Source organism: Channa argus, chromosome 5, assembly GCF_033026475.1.
Source record: "Channa argus isolate prfri chromosome 5, Channa argus male v1.0, whole genome shotgun sequence".
NCBI classification, from domain to species: Eukaryota; Metazoa; Chordata; class Actinopteri; order Anabantiformes; family Channidae; genus Channa; species Channa argus.
The window spans coordinates 22,856,460-22,872,024 of record NC_090201.1 but is presented as its reverse complement, the minus strand read 5'-3'; the positions used below and the strand labels follow the sequence as shown (position 1 = coordinate 22,872,024).

Below are 15,565 nucleotides of genomic sequence, written 5' to 3'. Positions count from 1 at the left end.
TTGATATACATGCTCAAATAATCTAGATGACTTAAACTAATTGTGCTACATGTTTTATTTATCCCTAAAAGCTATACTGCAAATGCTATTTCCCTTTGCTTCTTTATAGTAGCAGTTGTCTAAACAGTGAGTAAACAAATCTTAAATCCTATTAAGAAACGGTAGAAGTTTCTTAAAATAACATGTAGGTTGTGTAATCCCACTATCATGCAACAGGATGTGTGTTGTTTACCCAACTAGAGTTTATTTCCAGTGGCCATGGAATGTATAAAAGTTACTGAGATGGGTGATGTATGTGGACACCGTTAGTGTTGCAACATGTATTAAGAAAGTTGAACTGTAACAATTATTATAGAGAAGAAACCAAAAAAAAAAAATGAAGCTGTTGATGCAGAATCACTCGTACACAAGCATCACTGGCTATAATTTTTAATTGTGACACAACACTGGAAAACAAACCAAAAAAAAAAATCAAGTAAATCCAGTTATTCTGTAGTGCTTTGTGTGCAACATTCATTGTTATTGTCGTAGAGTCAAAAGAACTTGGTTATTACAAAATACAACAAAGCACTTTAATAGTTTTCAGTTTTATGCAAGCTGATTAATGCATTTTCACTGTTTAAACTCGCTAATTTAATGATGGGGGCGATGGAATAGCAATTCACATTCCAACAAGGAAAGAAACCTGACATTTTGGCTTTCATTTCCAACATGGACCAAGTAAAAAATCTGGCCCCCTTTTATTAAGTGTAATTTTTTGGCAACAAATCAGTACCAATATTGCCATCACAGATATGTGAAGAAGAAACACTTGCTCTGCATAATATACTGGACTTCAAAAAAAAAAGGAAAAAAAAGCCAAATTATCTAAATGGCCACCACCTAATACCATTTGACCTGATGTTTAGTCTAAGTGCATGTTTGATCGTTGCAGGCAGCGAGCATTAAAGCAATAAGTAAAAGGTGCCTGACTGAAAACATGAGAACATACTCCAGTTGTGCAAAAACATACAGTGGCAGTGGCAGTACAACAAATGAACTCAAATGAGCCTTCAGTTTGTGGGAGGTAAATGGATAATTTGGATTAGCAAAGCACAATGTATAGACTGTACCTGAACAGTAAATGCACTGAGTGAGCAGGATCTCATACAGTGTCATCACACAATTGTCTCACTATTACTTGTGCTGTGAAATACAATACTCAAGCATCTATGGTCAAGTTTGAAGTGTTTATGCAGTAATAATAAAAGTACAACTAAAATCACTCCTGAAAACCTGTCACATCCATGGACAAAAACAAATCTCTACAAATCTTGTCAGTTTTTTTTTCAGCACCAATACTTTATTTTTTTTTCTCTAATTTAAGCCGTGATGGATAAAACTACACCAAAAAAGAAAAAAAATGCCCACACAAGTAATAATATTGTATTTCAAAACACCTCAATTTCAATAAATATCACGGGCGACTACTCGGTCAATTCAAAAGGATGACACAAATAAGACATGTATATAAATGAATCCAGCTTGGCCCCAAGCACCCATGATGGGCGACCTTGCTGCCGGTCCCGAGCCCCCCCCCCAAAAAAAAAAATTTAAAAAAAAAAGGATCCAGCGCAAAAACTTGTGCGGAACACCTTCAGCTATGGCCGAAAGCTGTTGATGTTTCATATAAATGAATCCAGCTTAGCTTTAGCACAGCCCAAATGTGCTGAGCAATTCAGAATTCTGAAGTTTTGGGTTCTTGAATAGTTGGGGACAAACATCTGTCCATTGTGGGGAAATAAAAAAAACAAACAAACAAACATGCTACATTACAAACTTGATTAATAACAGTCAAACTTGGTGTGTTTAAGACAACTGTGAACAGCATCATGCAAATAATTCTTAGTGGTGGTTTTAAACTCTTTGTAGAGGCAGATAGTAGGGTTTTCTCACAGAATTACAGTCAGCAAGTACTGAAAACTCCTTAGCCGAGATTTGGTCTGCGTCGATACAACCCAGCTATCAAGGAACCTCAACAGATTAAAACACGTCCCCGAGAACTGTTTGCATATTTAACTTTACCTAGTTTAACAGATCTGAAACCATCCCCAACAGATTAACGTCGTGTTTTAATGACAGAGCCCTGGGCTAGTGTTTCTGAAGTGACAGCAGTTAAAAGGTAACACTGAACCGGTTAGAGGCTGAATGCAGTTCCTGCAGATTCTCCATAGATGTCACTGGACAATGTGAGGTAGAGGGTCACACGAGACTGACACACTTGTCAGACATGGGGCAGCGAGTTGGTGGTGGTTGTATTTTTTTGTGAGAGGAGGAAAAAAAAAAAAAAAAAACACTGTTCACACTTCACCAAAATTAGTGTGGCCTGTCTCCTTGGCATGCTCTCGAGCTTCCTTTTGTCCCACCAGGCCTGTTTGGCACACCATGCAGCGCAACGCAAAGCGGTTAACGTCCGTAAACTGCCGCTTGCGGCGAGCCTCATCGGCCAATTCCAAGGCCTGCGCCAGGATTACGTCGTCCGTGGTGGAGAAGATAGTCTGCGGCGGGGCGTCAGAGCCGAGGGTCTGCTTCTGCAGTGGGTCGTAGTGGATGCCGTCGTAGATCAGCAGCACACGTTTGTGGTAGCCAGCATCCTCCCCAAATCGATCCACTCTGACTGTCTGAGTGTCCACCACACAGATCTCACACTGGTAAAACTTGGACAGGATGGACACCTCAATAGCTCCCCCCCAGGTATCATCACGTTTTATCCAGGAACAATATTCCTCATTGCTCTTTCCCAGCACTGCCTCAGAGTAAGCTGCAGGGTCACTTGAAACAATCTGGGCGATGAGGCCTCGCATCTCAGGGACACAAGCAGTGTCATACACACCACCTTCCACCACGTAATACACACTAGTGAAGAGGCAGGAGTTGTCAGCAGGGACCACTCTGCGTGCTAACATGGGCGAGGCTTCCAGGCAGGGTGCCTTAGTTACAGCGGGATGAGCCTGAGACTTTGGTTTGTTCTTTTCTTCTTCAACGATGAGCGTGTCGCCTGTAGAGAATGATAAGACTTGTTCGAATTCAGTGAAACACTAAGAGGAAACACTTTTGTTCACAATAATCTAATAAATAATTAAATCCTTTGCATGTACTTGACATGTTTTGTATTTAGTAAACAATGTTTACGTGAGCTCTGTTAAACAGTTGGGCTACTCGGGGTTTTGAGACTTCTGCTTAAACGCAATGCTCACAGCATTCGAGAAAGAAGTTTAAAAGTCGCTTTACAGAAACCGTATCAAAGCTATGGTTTATCCAGAAATACTGTCCAGTTTTCAAAGAATAAATGGGGCCACCTTGGATGGCTTACCTGATTTAATGGGGTAATCCTTGAGGTGAGCATCTCCATTTCGAAGATCAAGGCTGGAGGGTGGGTAACCGACCATAATTTTCTGCACATCACAGGGAATTCCAGTCAGCTCCTCAACCTTACGCTTCAGCTCTTGGACACAGGACTGATGAGTCAAACCTTGCATTATGTGGCTCCCATTTTTGGTTTTACAGCGAAGCCGCAACATCCTGCCTGCAAAAACACACAGCAACAAATATGAAATTAACACAAATGTGTAAAAAGTAGTAATAGCTATCAAGGAGACATTTGATGGACATCTGTTTATAAATCACCTTTTCTACTTAGTTTTTTTGTTTGAGTATAAAAGCACAACCGAAATATTCGTATACAATACCTCCCTAAATCCAGTTTATGTCTGTGTGATAATAAATATGTATCACTTTCTGTTCCCCAATAAATAGTTTGAAATACAACCTACGGTTATTTATTATTTCGCATCCATGTGTTATTGTATTGAACATTAAAATAAAATAGAAGTGACCTAAAGAAATAAAGGAAATCAAAAGCTTTTAATTGCTCTTTAAATATCGTGCTGTGCTTTGAGAGCTGTTTTTGGTTACATAGAGTAATGGCTGATTCAGAGGATCCCTCATGTAAAGACCGTTGTAGCTGTAAGTACAGTTTTAAAATGAAGGGGGGTTATTATCTGCACATTATTTATAGGTGTAACAATACCTTAAACTGCACACACACACACAAACTGACGGTCGAGGTTTTTGTGACAGGTCTATAGAAATCAAATTCAGAATCAGTTTTATTAGCCACGTATGCAAGCATACAAAGAATAAGTCTCTGGGTTGTCTTCTCTAATATAACATACAAGATAAGAACAAGATTAAAAGTAAAATGGAGCAAATAATAATCATCAAAACACAAGAGGCAACCTGAACATTGAGGTTATTAAAAAACAAACAAAATGATACAGGATTTGGGATTAAATATGTACAAGCAATGGGGAAGGGAAGGATATATATGAAATATGCTGTAGAGCAAGATCTGCATATAGCAATGACTGGTAGGTTGTAATGTCTGATGAAGCAACTAAATGTTAAAAACATAAGGGAAATAACTCGCTCTGACTAAATTACTAACTACCTCCATCAATTCAAACGTGTGAGGCTCAAACTGGGGTGAAACGCCACCTGTATAAGCTGGTGGTGTCCAGTTGACTTTATTCAGAACTCACTCCGGTTCTAAGTTGGCGTTTACATCCGCATCGTTATCATGTCAGTGTCAAGTCACAGACACATACACGCACGTATGGACCTATAGCGATAAGCTACGTTAGCTTCCCCTGGCAGCAACTGTGTTCCTAACAAGTGCCACAAGCCTCGCATTAGGATTTCCGACGTCATGCTGCCAGTTCCATTATAATACCGCTTTCTAAATCGACGGGGCAGAACAATTGAACTGCCGATGCACAGCGGCAGTGGGACGAAACAGCTGACACTGCTTTGTTTTATCCTCTTTGTCTTTGGCAGCAACGGTGACGAGTTCACAAGTCAGATCGTGGGCTAAGCTAGGAAAAAAGAAGGACCCAAGAAAAATACAGCATCTGCCTTTCAACTCGACGTCCACAGCTACGGCGTTTCCCGTGGAATGTTTTAAAGAATCATTCTTGCGCCGCCTGCACAACGATCAACACATATTAGCCTTAGGTGAGCTAATTAACGGTTATCTGCTAACGTTAGCATGCTAACTTGCCCAGTAATTTAGGGCTAACTGTCCAGCTTTACCAAAGCCATTGGTAACTGGATAGGTCAGACGCGTGTTGGTAAAATTCGGTCACCTGTCCAATGACACACGAATACACAGAACGAGCTAAGGTATTTAGTTGTCTTACCTGCCGTTGACTGAAACCCTGCCTCTTAACAATAAACATCCACCAGACGCCGATGTGTAGAACGTCACTTTACATCGACACGGCGTCATCCCGCTGTCTTCTTGTAGCGTAAATCCTCGAATAGACACGACCATGTGGTTGAGCTACACTAATACTTACGACATGTGCGAATATGGCAACAGCGTTTAATATTAAATCGCTGGATTTTTCGCTAGATCTGTGGCGTAATGATTTTTTCCTGATCCCAAAGAACATTCCAGATATTCAGAATGACATCCTTCTTATTTACAATTGTCAGTTTAGACATTATAAAAACCACTAAAACCAATTATTTTGGTTTTAGAACATGTAAACATTGTTTTAGCTATGAAATTGGTGGAATCTTGAAATTGTAGATATCTTGAGATGTAATTTCCTCTTGTAAGAATGTGATTGTAGTCTTCACTTATATATAATATAAAATGTAAAACTTACAAGTTTGACCATTAGAAATGTAGAAGTTACAGATATCTAAAATGTAATTACAGATGGGATAGTGGTTCATTGTTTGAATTTTAAAGGAGCCAACGTTTAAAAGCCCACCCTACCCGTGTACCCCTGTATAAAATAACACTTGTCATTTTATCTCTCTTATATTACCTAAAGCCTAATATTTATCAAGCAAGGCATATATTTTTATATTTCATTCAGTTATTTAATAATGTTGAGACAATGTTGCATGAAACAAGGAAAGATTATATGAAGCTCATGTATAAATGACTTGTATATTGTAGAACACATCATATCTAATACTGGCACGGCACATACAATTTGTTATCATTGTCTCCTAAAAAGGCACAAGAAGGCGACTTTGAACAGGGCAACTGTAGCAGTCAAACATAATATAGTTCTAGAATGAAACATGTACCAATGTCCATTATTAAATAAAATTTACAGAGAAAAGATACTTTAGCAAGAAGCAATTGAAACTAAATATTTGCCAATATAGCGTGATCAAAAAGGAAACTAACTTTCTCTCAACATGGTCCTCGAATACACTGTCCAGAGGAACAATAGATTAACAGGTGAGCATTTGTGATTTGGGGTTTTCAGAGATAACCACAGCTAAATACATTAGATTTGCAGATGAATTGTGACCAAAAAAAAAAGTTTCTTTATCTACTGCTGGTGCATTTTCTAACAACACATAGAACTTAAAATGGGAAGAAACTCAAAATCGCAATTTAATTTCCTCCACGACATCCTGTTGTTACCTATAAACTAAATCTTTAACATAAGTCATAACAGATAATGGCTTCAGAATAACAACTACTGATTGTTCATACAGGGATAGATTTCTATTAGAAAAATATTTTTAAAGCTTATACTTCACAACATGCTCTGTTTGCATTGCTGATTTTGATTATAATTCATGACTTTCTCAAATTACATTCAGCGGTGTACAGATGTGCCAATTCTGTCATATCGCAAGTTTTGTAAGGGATTGTATTGTTTGTAATAATGATTAGTTGCCAGTTCTGTAATGCAGTGTTTTTTTGTTTTTGTTTTGGCACATGCAAAGCTTTTTATTATGCTATTGATAAGGCTTTGAGGTCAAAGCCTTGACATGCAGAGAAAAGGCAAACAGAGAGGTTACAATACATAGAGGAAGGGGTTTCGTGTCAAAGTGACCTCATTTTGAAAATAAACATTCTTAGACTTTTTAAGTTTAAAAAAAATACATCTCTTTCCACCTTCCTGACTAAATCCAGGACGTCTCATGTGCCACGAAGAAAGAGGCTTTCATTTTCACTCAGAAGCGGACACAGGCATTAGTTTCTTCGGGGCTGTCAAAGTCGCTTCCTTCACGCAGGGAATCCTTCAAGAAGAAGAAAATGTAACTGAAATTCACCAGTTAATGCCTTATAGCAGAAAATCCTATCTAAGGGGACTAATCATTTCCCAGGCAAGAAAAAGGATTCTTAAGATCCTGTTGAAACATTTTTAAAAGCTGTACTTTCAAAAGATTTTTCTAACTGAAGTCCCTTTTATTGTTGCAGCTATTTATTAACTTACTGATCAATGTCTGAGAGTGTTAGGGCTGCTGCGATGAAACAAAGCCTACACTGTACAAAGGTAATGGAAGGTTAGAGAAACCCAAAGACTGGAGATCATAAAATACATCACTGTGATAACATAGATCCGCATGTGTTACAATGACACGAGCTGAATAATGGAAAAGAAAATGAAGGATGGATACATGTACCAAAGTCTCCAAAATACTCACAGACGACCGCTTCCTATCCAGGGCTGTAAGACAGTTGGAGGAAGTGGAGAGAGGGAGAGACAGATAGATATGTGGAGAAGGGCTGAAGCACTGTACCCACAAGGCAAGCTCAACATATACACAACACATACAAACATGAACATATATTCTTAGAATTCAAAAGTCCTTCTGCATCTGAAATTATTAATGTGTGTCACAACTTTTACGTTGAGGAGTCTTGTGTTGTTTTATGCTAACACAAGTTTTTGCAAATTGTCTTCTGGTTTTAACCTTAAATTTCTGTTGTGATGTGCTATAATTGCACACTATAAGGATTTATAGCAATAAAATACATGGTATTTAGAATAAAGGATATCTGTGATGTCTTTGTAGCTAATTCACAAAGAGCTTTCTTCAGCCAATAGTAGGCATGCTGGTCTGCATAATTCAAGCAAGAGACAGGCGAGTGGTGAAGCAGAAATCATGCATCTGACAGCCACAACAACAATAATAAAAAAAAAATGTAAAAAAGCAACCAGCTCAGGCACAAAACATGCCCTGAGAGAGAAACATAGATAGAGAGATGGGCTCCATGTACGTCAGTTAAAACACAGACACTGAATCATTAGGAGGATCCACGACTGAGGGGAGCGAATGCCAAACACGGGGTAACAACTGGGGTGAGAGGTGACTGAGTACACGTAACAGTGACTGGTTTATAGGAGGAGCCGGTAACGCTGGCACTAACTTGGCTTTGCAGTCCCTCTGGCATCAGAGCCGATGGGGTAGGGGCGAGCGGTAGCCAGGGCTGGTTGCCTGCGCTGTAGAGCCGGGGACGCTTGACCTGGTCGTGACTGGACAAGGGAGTGTAACTATTCCGCCGATGCATGAGAGCTGAGTCCCTCGGGATTTTACCCTGGTAGAAGATGAAATACCGCAGGAGTTAAGGGAAGAGATCAGGGGCACAGACATTCACCAGGGGACACCTGACCAGACACAGTCAAGCTGAAGTCTGCACATGAATCCACAGCAGAAGGCAAAACAACTGACGCTGAAGCGACACAATAATTTACCCATATTAAAACATTTGAACAGTAACAGCGTAACCCGGACAACGTAGACAAACTACTTCTTCATTTAAAAGAAGTTAAAGATTTTAAAGTGGGATGATTATCTCAAACACACTATTAATACAAACATGACCTGCATAACATCAGAACGCATCAGGAGCAATGGTAATGATGAGATCAGCCAAGCAAGGTAGCATGGTCAGCCATGGTCAGTGTAACACATTAACAGCTCATTCAACATGGCTCATGCCAGGCTGATAATTTAAGGTTGAACAGAAAAAGGACAAAGCAAAACTGGGGTGTAAAGAAAGGAAGCAAGGCCTCACATACAGGGGATGAAGTGTGATTGTAATTGCACTGAACTAGCAGACGCAACAAACATTTGCAGCTGTACTTTCAAGATGGCTGATCAAGTGAACAACTGATAAATATGTTTGCACATACAAATCACATTTGAGGCTTTAATTTGGTGATGCTGAGTGCACATATATGCAATACCGGTGTGTCTGTTTCAGCTCGATTCAGAGCGACTTACGAGGGGCCGGTCTCGATGTGTGTTTACTGCCTCCACGTTAAGATAAAACATTTCCACTTTACAACCTAACAGATAAAAAACAGAATACGTTGTTTAATCAGACTAAAAAACACCATCAACCACAGGAAAAGAAAAACGGACGTGAAAGGATGAAAAACAATACATATTATCTAATAAGCAGTCAGATAAAGAACCAAATATAATAAAACTAAAAATATCTAATGCTTCCTATAAAAATTCCTGACCAGGAGGGAGGATAGAAGCAAGCGAGGCCTCATTTGTTCATTTGGGCGCCTGATTGTTGTTTTAGGACCTACCATATGCAACAGGGGTAAGTTTGAGCACTGTGTGGAGTGGACATTTCATGTACGGTAGATCTTCTGTGGAAGCAAGAAAAACCCACAAACCACATATCAGCACTCGCTAGAATCTTGCACTGTGTGTGCTGAACTGATGCACGTCTTGTGTCTTTCTACCTGCACTTTTATCGAGGAAGTAAGCCAGCAGACAGCGCATCACAGCCTGGTGGCAGATAACCAGCACGTTGCCCTGTCTCTCTAACTCCATGATAACCGGCTCCAGTCGCTGAACAAGATCCTGGTAGGACTAACGAGCCAGAAAAGACAGGTTTGTTCTGCATGTGGAAGGCTATGTTTAAAAAGCAACAAGCAGGCCTAACAATGGTTATTAGCAAATTCTAAGACAAGTAATAAAGAAAGTTGATGGAATTAAATGGACCCACTGGTTTTAGTCTGTCTACACTCCTAAAGGAGCAGCTGTGTGCAACTATAGGATAAAAGGAGTCTACGAACGTACTTCTCCTCCTGGGTAACGATAGTGGTACTTGTCCTGGTCCCTCAGAGCAAACTCTTCAGGGAAAGTCTTCTGGATCATCTCATAGGTCATCTCCTCACACACACCCTGGGAAAAAAGCAAGGGTTCATTGGATACTGGTAGGGAAAGCAAGGATCGTGTTGAAATCCTCACCTGTTGTGAGGATCCCCCTGCCTTTCTGTTGGTGAGTCAGCGTGTGTATTTTGGCTTTTTGAAAAGTGTTGTCACGGTAGGTCGATAACCCGTAGACCTCTATCAATAGCTAATTAGACATTTTTAGCTGCTTTTTTTCCACACAGCTAAAACTAACGACAACAACTTCTTTTAGGCTGAAACCTCTTTTATGTTGCATTTGGCTGTAACAGCCACAGCGTAAAGTCACTATGTGAACATGATTAAAAGGATATAGATTGCTTTTAAAATCATTTCCAAGAGATGATGCATTGCAATTGCAAAAGTATATTAACCAGCAGCCCCCTTACTTTCCTGTAGCTTTGCAGGGAGCCCCCACTTTGCCCTGCTTTTCTAAAAGTCCTATTCCTATGTCCTTCTATATTAGAACTCCATGAAACTGTGGTGATTCTTATTTTTGTAATACACTGGAAGTTAAACAACACGGTACTAACAGCATCGATCTCGTTGAGAATCTTCCATTGTTCATACGGCAGCCCCAGCTCCTCTGCTGTCTGGATGGTCCTTCTCAATTGACTTGTCCACACCTTCACATCTGACAGTTTGTGCTCCTCAATGAAGTCTCGCAGTGCATGGGTGAACTGGGGTGTGAGAGACATCACGTGCTTGTCACCGGGGTTTGAGAAGGCCCTGGCACATTCATAAAATGAGGATAATTAAAGAGCAGCTCCACAATCACACCTGTTTGCCTCTGGAAGAAAGCTCCGAGTCTCCCCCGATACGGCCTTCAACATTGTGGTTGCTCTCCCCGTGCCGACAAAGGTAAATAGAGTGAGAGTGCACATCAATGTTCATGAGGTAGTAGACAATCTTACTCTGGATGTAGTCCTGCACCCGGTTTACCAGAAAACGTCGTCCCACGTTCATCACCTTGATGAACGACAAGTCCCTGCAGGTGCAAGAGAATCATACAGTTGAATCATGTTTGTCATCATCTAGTGTTTATTTTCGGAACTGCAACGTGCAACGTCTCCATCTAATAGTAAACATTTTTAATAATTTATACCAATTCAAATAAAGACTGGATAAATTCTTACTTATCATAATCATCAGGATCTAATGGCTGGTAAGTAACCTTGTAGCACTCGATTCGTTTCAGAAAGTCATCCATTACTCTCTCTCTGTGTCTCTCAGGGTAGTCTGGACTGGACACTTTCACCTCCTGCAACAGGTATTGAGCACAGCACATGAAAACCACTGCAGGTATCACATAACACCGTCCACAGAGTGAATATTATTACATTATCAGCTTGACCCAGACAGAAGGCCACAGGTGACATTAGAACATACCAGAATATTGGCAGCAATGACCTCTGGGTCGTCACACACCGACTCCACAAAGAACACCTGTGCAACCAAAAGAAATACATAAATCTCATTATTTCCCATATTTACTAGCTACCAGACTTTATCTTCTCTTCATTCCCTAGTGCCCAGCTACAGGACGCCGTACTGCAAAAAAAAAAAACAGGATTCAAGACACAAACAACACACGGACAAGCCATGAAGACATTGCTCCGTGGCACTGCTAGTGGTCGAACAACTCCTCGGCCTCTGGCCTCGTGTAAGCGTGCTGCTTCGCTGATCTTCATTTACAGGTCAGATGAATATAAGATTTTGGAACTTAACCACTAAACAAACCATAAAAACCTTTCATTACCTGTGGACTCACTATCCATGGGAAAAAAAACCTTCCTTACTATAGTGTAGTGTGACCAGTAGCTTATATCTTTGATGGTATGGAACAGACCGGTGATAAATGGGTGTTTTTGCAGTTTTTATGACTTTTCCATTTGCATGCAAGAATGTCAATAAAACTCATCTTTTAAATGGGCTATTATGATGCCTGCTGCAAAAAAGTCATTTAAGTCAGAACTTGACTTCATGTGTATCAAAGAATCTAATTCATAAGGATGAAATAATAGGTGAAATAACTGTGATATATAACAAAACATATATATTTTGCCAACCTCACCTTGAATGCATTCTCTTTCACAAAAGCTTGAATGAGGTCTCGCCGCTCTCTTGTTGTGTTTGTTGCATCAAAAACCTGATACAATACAAAGGATAAAAAATAAAAAATTAAGAAGAACTTCTCATCAATAATGTGAAAGGTTTGTAGGACAGTTGAGGAGTAAGACTTTCCGATTCGCAGATGTGTGTCTGTTTAGTTGTTTATATGAGGTCTTTTGGTTTTGAGCCACGATTGAGAAATGGCAGAGAGCCACAGATGGACAGAGAGGACTCACTGCGATCTGGCCTCCCTCCTCCGTCAGGTACGCCTTCACATCCTGCAGAGCAACCAGAGCACACTGCCTGCAGGAGAGAGGAAACGTGGCAGCAGGGCGCACTGACAGCTTCAGCAAGAAATTCTCATGACTGCTATGTTGCAACCATAAAGACCTTGGTTGTGAGTGTTTTCTTTTTTTAATGGTTATTCATTGTTGCTTCTGCCTTTACCCACTGACTCAACTGCTAATTAATTAAATCGACTTATTTGTAGCATGATTTTTAAAGGCTATCCCTATGCTTCAGCATGAAGGCAGATTAGGTTTTTAGCCACCTCAGATATTTTTTAATACCACACCAGGAAGATGTAGGTGATATCTGTGGTCATAAACTGAAAAGCTGGATTAGTTTTTTTACTGAAGATTTCTGAAGAAAACTCTAAATTATATTGTCCTGTTGAGTTAAAAGGCCAGTTCAACAATTTGGAAAATGTGCAAAAAAAATAATAATTATTGCTGAGAATTAAATACGAAACATATCTTTAAGAATAAATGTGAGACTAATCGCAGCAATGATTTTTTCTAAAATTCTAAAAAGACTGGAAATGCATAATGTCAAACTATTCCTTTCAACTCGCCCAGCTGTTACCTCCAATAGGAAGACAAAACCTCTCAAAATGATTTAGAGCAGCTGTTTGACCCAGGTTGTTACGTCCATGCTACACCCTGGAGGGGGAGTGTCTGACTTTTGTGGCCATAAGTTTGAACGCCCCCTAAGAGTGACAGCAGCAGCGGTTCGTTTAATATCTAGGTCAGGATTCAGCACTGGGATGCTGTCAGGAGCCTGTCACACTTTCATGACAGTCATGCACCACAAACCCCCATTTCAATCACTACAACTGGGCAAGATCAGAGAGGGAATGAGATCTTTTTAATCCTTTATGCAATTGGTTTGAGAAACCAGCAGTGATTTACAGTTGATCTGAAAAGAGGTTGTCCTAAGGATTTTTTGTGGTCCCATTCTTAGCTATGTGTGACGTATATGACAGACATATACATCTACATATACACTTAACCACAGATCAGTGCAGGCTTGAGATAGTAGGAACGCTGTTCTGACCCTGCCTGAATGTGGACTGCTAGTCCAAAAAGCAGCTTAGTCACTGATGCAGCAGTGGAGGCTGCAGAAAACCAACTGGGAGAAATGTGATACTGAAGCAAAGAGATGCTACAGCTTCTCTTTCTTTAATAAATGAGCACATACACTTACTTTCTTATTTTCATGGCTTCCTCATTGTCGTGGCGGAAGAAATCATAGGACTTATAAGATCTGACGGCTTCTCTGCGATACACACCCAAGTTAAACACTGCAAAATGCACAAATGACATTAAGTCTCTGGCCCTGCTGTGTTTGTCACCAGTGAGGTGGTTTGTTTGAATTGCAATTGAAGTGATGCTAAAATTTTGCATACATTTGAATATATGTACCAGTTGCTGTATGTGGGGTGTGAATGGGTACAATACAAAGTATAAATATACAGAAAATGTACAGGTTCACCTGTAAGATCAGGATCTTGTACATTTAACATCTTGATTTTATGATCCTTGTCCATCTGCTGGTTAAAGCCATTGTTATGTTTTAGTTTACTTGTTATTGGCTAAACGGAAGGTTCAACTATAATCAACTAAATTTCTCCTTCTGATAAATTTGGGATAAATTGTAAAGTGACGATAACGATAACAGGTTTCTACTTGTCACATGCCAGTGCTCTACCTTTGGTCGGGACTCCGATCCAGTTGAGGTAACGTGTGAGTTTCTTTGCCATGTAGGTCTTCCCTCTTGCAGGCAGCCCGATCATTACGATCACTGTGGGGGAGTTTGTCATGTAGGAAGCCCATGCTACACGGGACATAAGAGCTGGCTGGGTTATACACATTCATAAAAAGTGCTGCAGCATTGTATGTAAATCCCCTCTGTTGCAAAGGGCGGTACAAGTGCTGCATGACAAAAAGATAAATGAAGTAAAACAGATTTACTGGACTTTTGGATGCATTTGGATTTTCAGCATAGAAACACTATATCCATCAAGGATTGTGGCCATAAATGAACTAGGCCAAGTGTGCACTGGACAAAAATAAGACTCTCTTTGGACACAAAGTAGCTGAAGAATCATCCCGGGAGGGAAAAGCAATTTTCTTTAGAACAATAGGTACCACAGAAGTTGTCACACCGTCTTTTTAATATCACCGGCCATAATTCCCACTCTTTTTAAACCTGCAGAGATTCGCTCTCTGGGAGCCTAAGGACTAAGGAAACAATTAGTGAATTTAGTCCAGCGTGAACAGTAGAGGGGCTTCTACTGTTCACTGTTCATTAAGCACCTGAGCTCTTTTCAAGCAACCGGGCAAAAAGAGCCCAAAATCTAATTGCAAGGAAACTTGAGCTTACAGCATTTCTTCTCATTTGTTCTCAGGTCCGCTTTCCTGGCTTCTGCTGACTTTGCAGAGCCATAGTCTCTCTGAACGATGGACATGTTGAGATCAGTTGAAAACCAGCTCCCTCAGACGTGCATTGTCCAAGCTGGACTGAAACAGAGGAATCAGGCAGACGTATAAATGTCTTATGTCTCACTGAACAGTATCTTGCACACAAAGCTTGTCGGCTTCACTGACAGTCTGTTTAGTATGTGGTTTTATGTGTCCCTGGCAACAACGACTGTAAAACCAGAAGCCACAGCGAAAAGGCGCTGCCACATCATCTGTCAGAGGCAAACAAAAGTTACATGTATGAATTTCCCTCTAATCTAACCAGGGTGAATGAGTTCATGAGGCATTAAATCTGACAGGAAGAATTTCAACATAATCCACATAGACCATAATCCACACAGCCCGCGTTTCTCACAGCATCACATTCAGCGTTTGTCTTTTACCTGCTTGGTTAGAGACACACGATGAGTCACACACGCCTTTGCGGACGCAGCTGCACAAATTCTGCCGAACACAGTCTTCGTCCGCCGATGCGGCCGCAGGAGCAGGTCTGGTCGGCCTGTCCTTGGTGCTGAAGTCCCTCCTCAACCGGCTGGTGCCCTTCCAGGCTGAAGGTGCGCCTCTACGTCATGTTTTCCTTCTTTACCGTAACGCTGATAATAGATCGTACGTCAATGCGCAAGCCGTTACCACCAGTTCAAAAGCAATGAGAAGAAAACCACAGGGACTCTGCAGAG

The 15,565-nt window shown here is 40.5% G+C and overlaps 2 protein-coding genes across 11 annotated transcripts; both read right to left on the bottom strand.

Moving 5' to 3' along the window:
- Nucleotides 1–414: 414 nt before the first annotated feature.
- Nucleotides 415–5,753, bottom strand: yod1 (YOD1 deubiquitinase). The gene is given in 4 exon segments (XM_067505897.1): nt 415–3,037; nt 3,353–3,565; nt 5,238–5,262; nt 5,264–5,753. Coding segments are annotated over 4 exon segments (1,044 nt in total). The 5' UTR covers nt 5,372–5,753; the 3' UTR covers nt 415–2,339.
- Nucleotides 5,754–5,913: 160 nt separating this feature from the next.
- pfkfb2b (6-phosphofructo-2-kinase/fructose-2,6-biphosphatase 2b) lies at nt 5,914–15,490 on the bottom strand. 10 transcript variants are annotated; one of them, XM_067505876.1, is made up of 17 exons: nt 15,272–15,490; nt 14,791–14,927; nt 14,116–14,241; nt 13,612–13,708; nt 12,363–12,429; nt 12,089–12,163; nt 11,404–11,460; nt 11,151–11,275; nt 10,795–11,002; nt 10,548–10,694; nt 9,904–10,008; nt 9,564–9,693; nt 9,405–9,467; nt 9,088–9,152; nt 8,231–8,398; nt 7,504–7,526; nt 5,914–7,095 (listed from the first exon to the last, which is right to left on the bottom strand). In XM_067505876.1, the coding sequence occupies exons 2-17, from the start codon at nt 14,873–14,875 to the stop codon at nt 7,026–7,028; spliced, it is 1,611 nt and encodes a 536-aa protein (XP_067361977.1). In that variant the 5' UTR covers nt 14,876–14,927; nt 15,272–15,490; the 3' UTR covers nt 5,914–7,025. The 10 variants fall into 10 exon arrangements, with proteins under 10 accessions (XP_067361977.1, XP_067361978.1, XP_067361982.1 ...); XM_067505877.1 differs by lacking the exon at nt 7,504–7,526; XM_067505881.1 differs by lacking the exon at nt 8,231–8,398.
- Nucleotides 15,491–15,565: the final 75 nt, after the last annotated feature.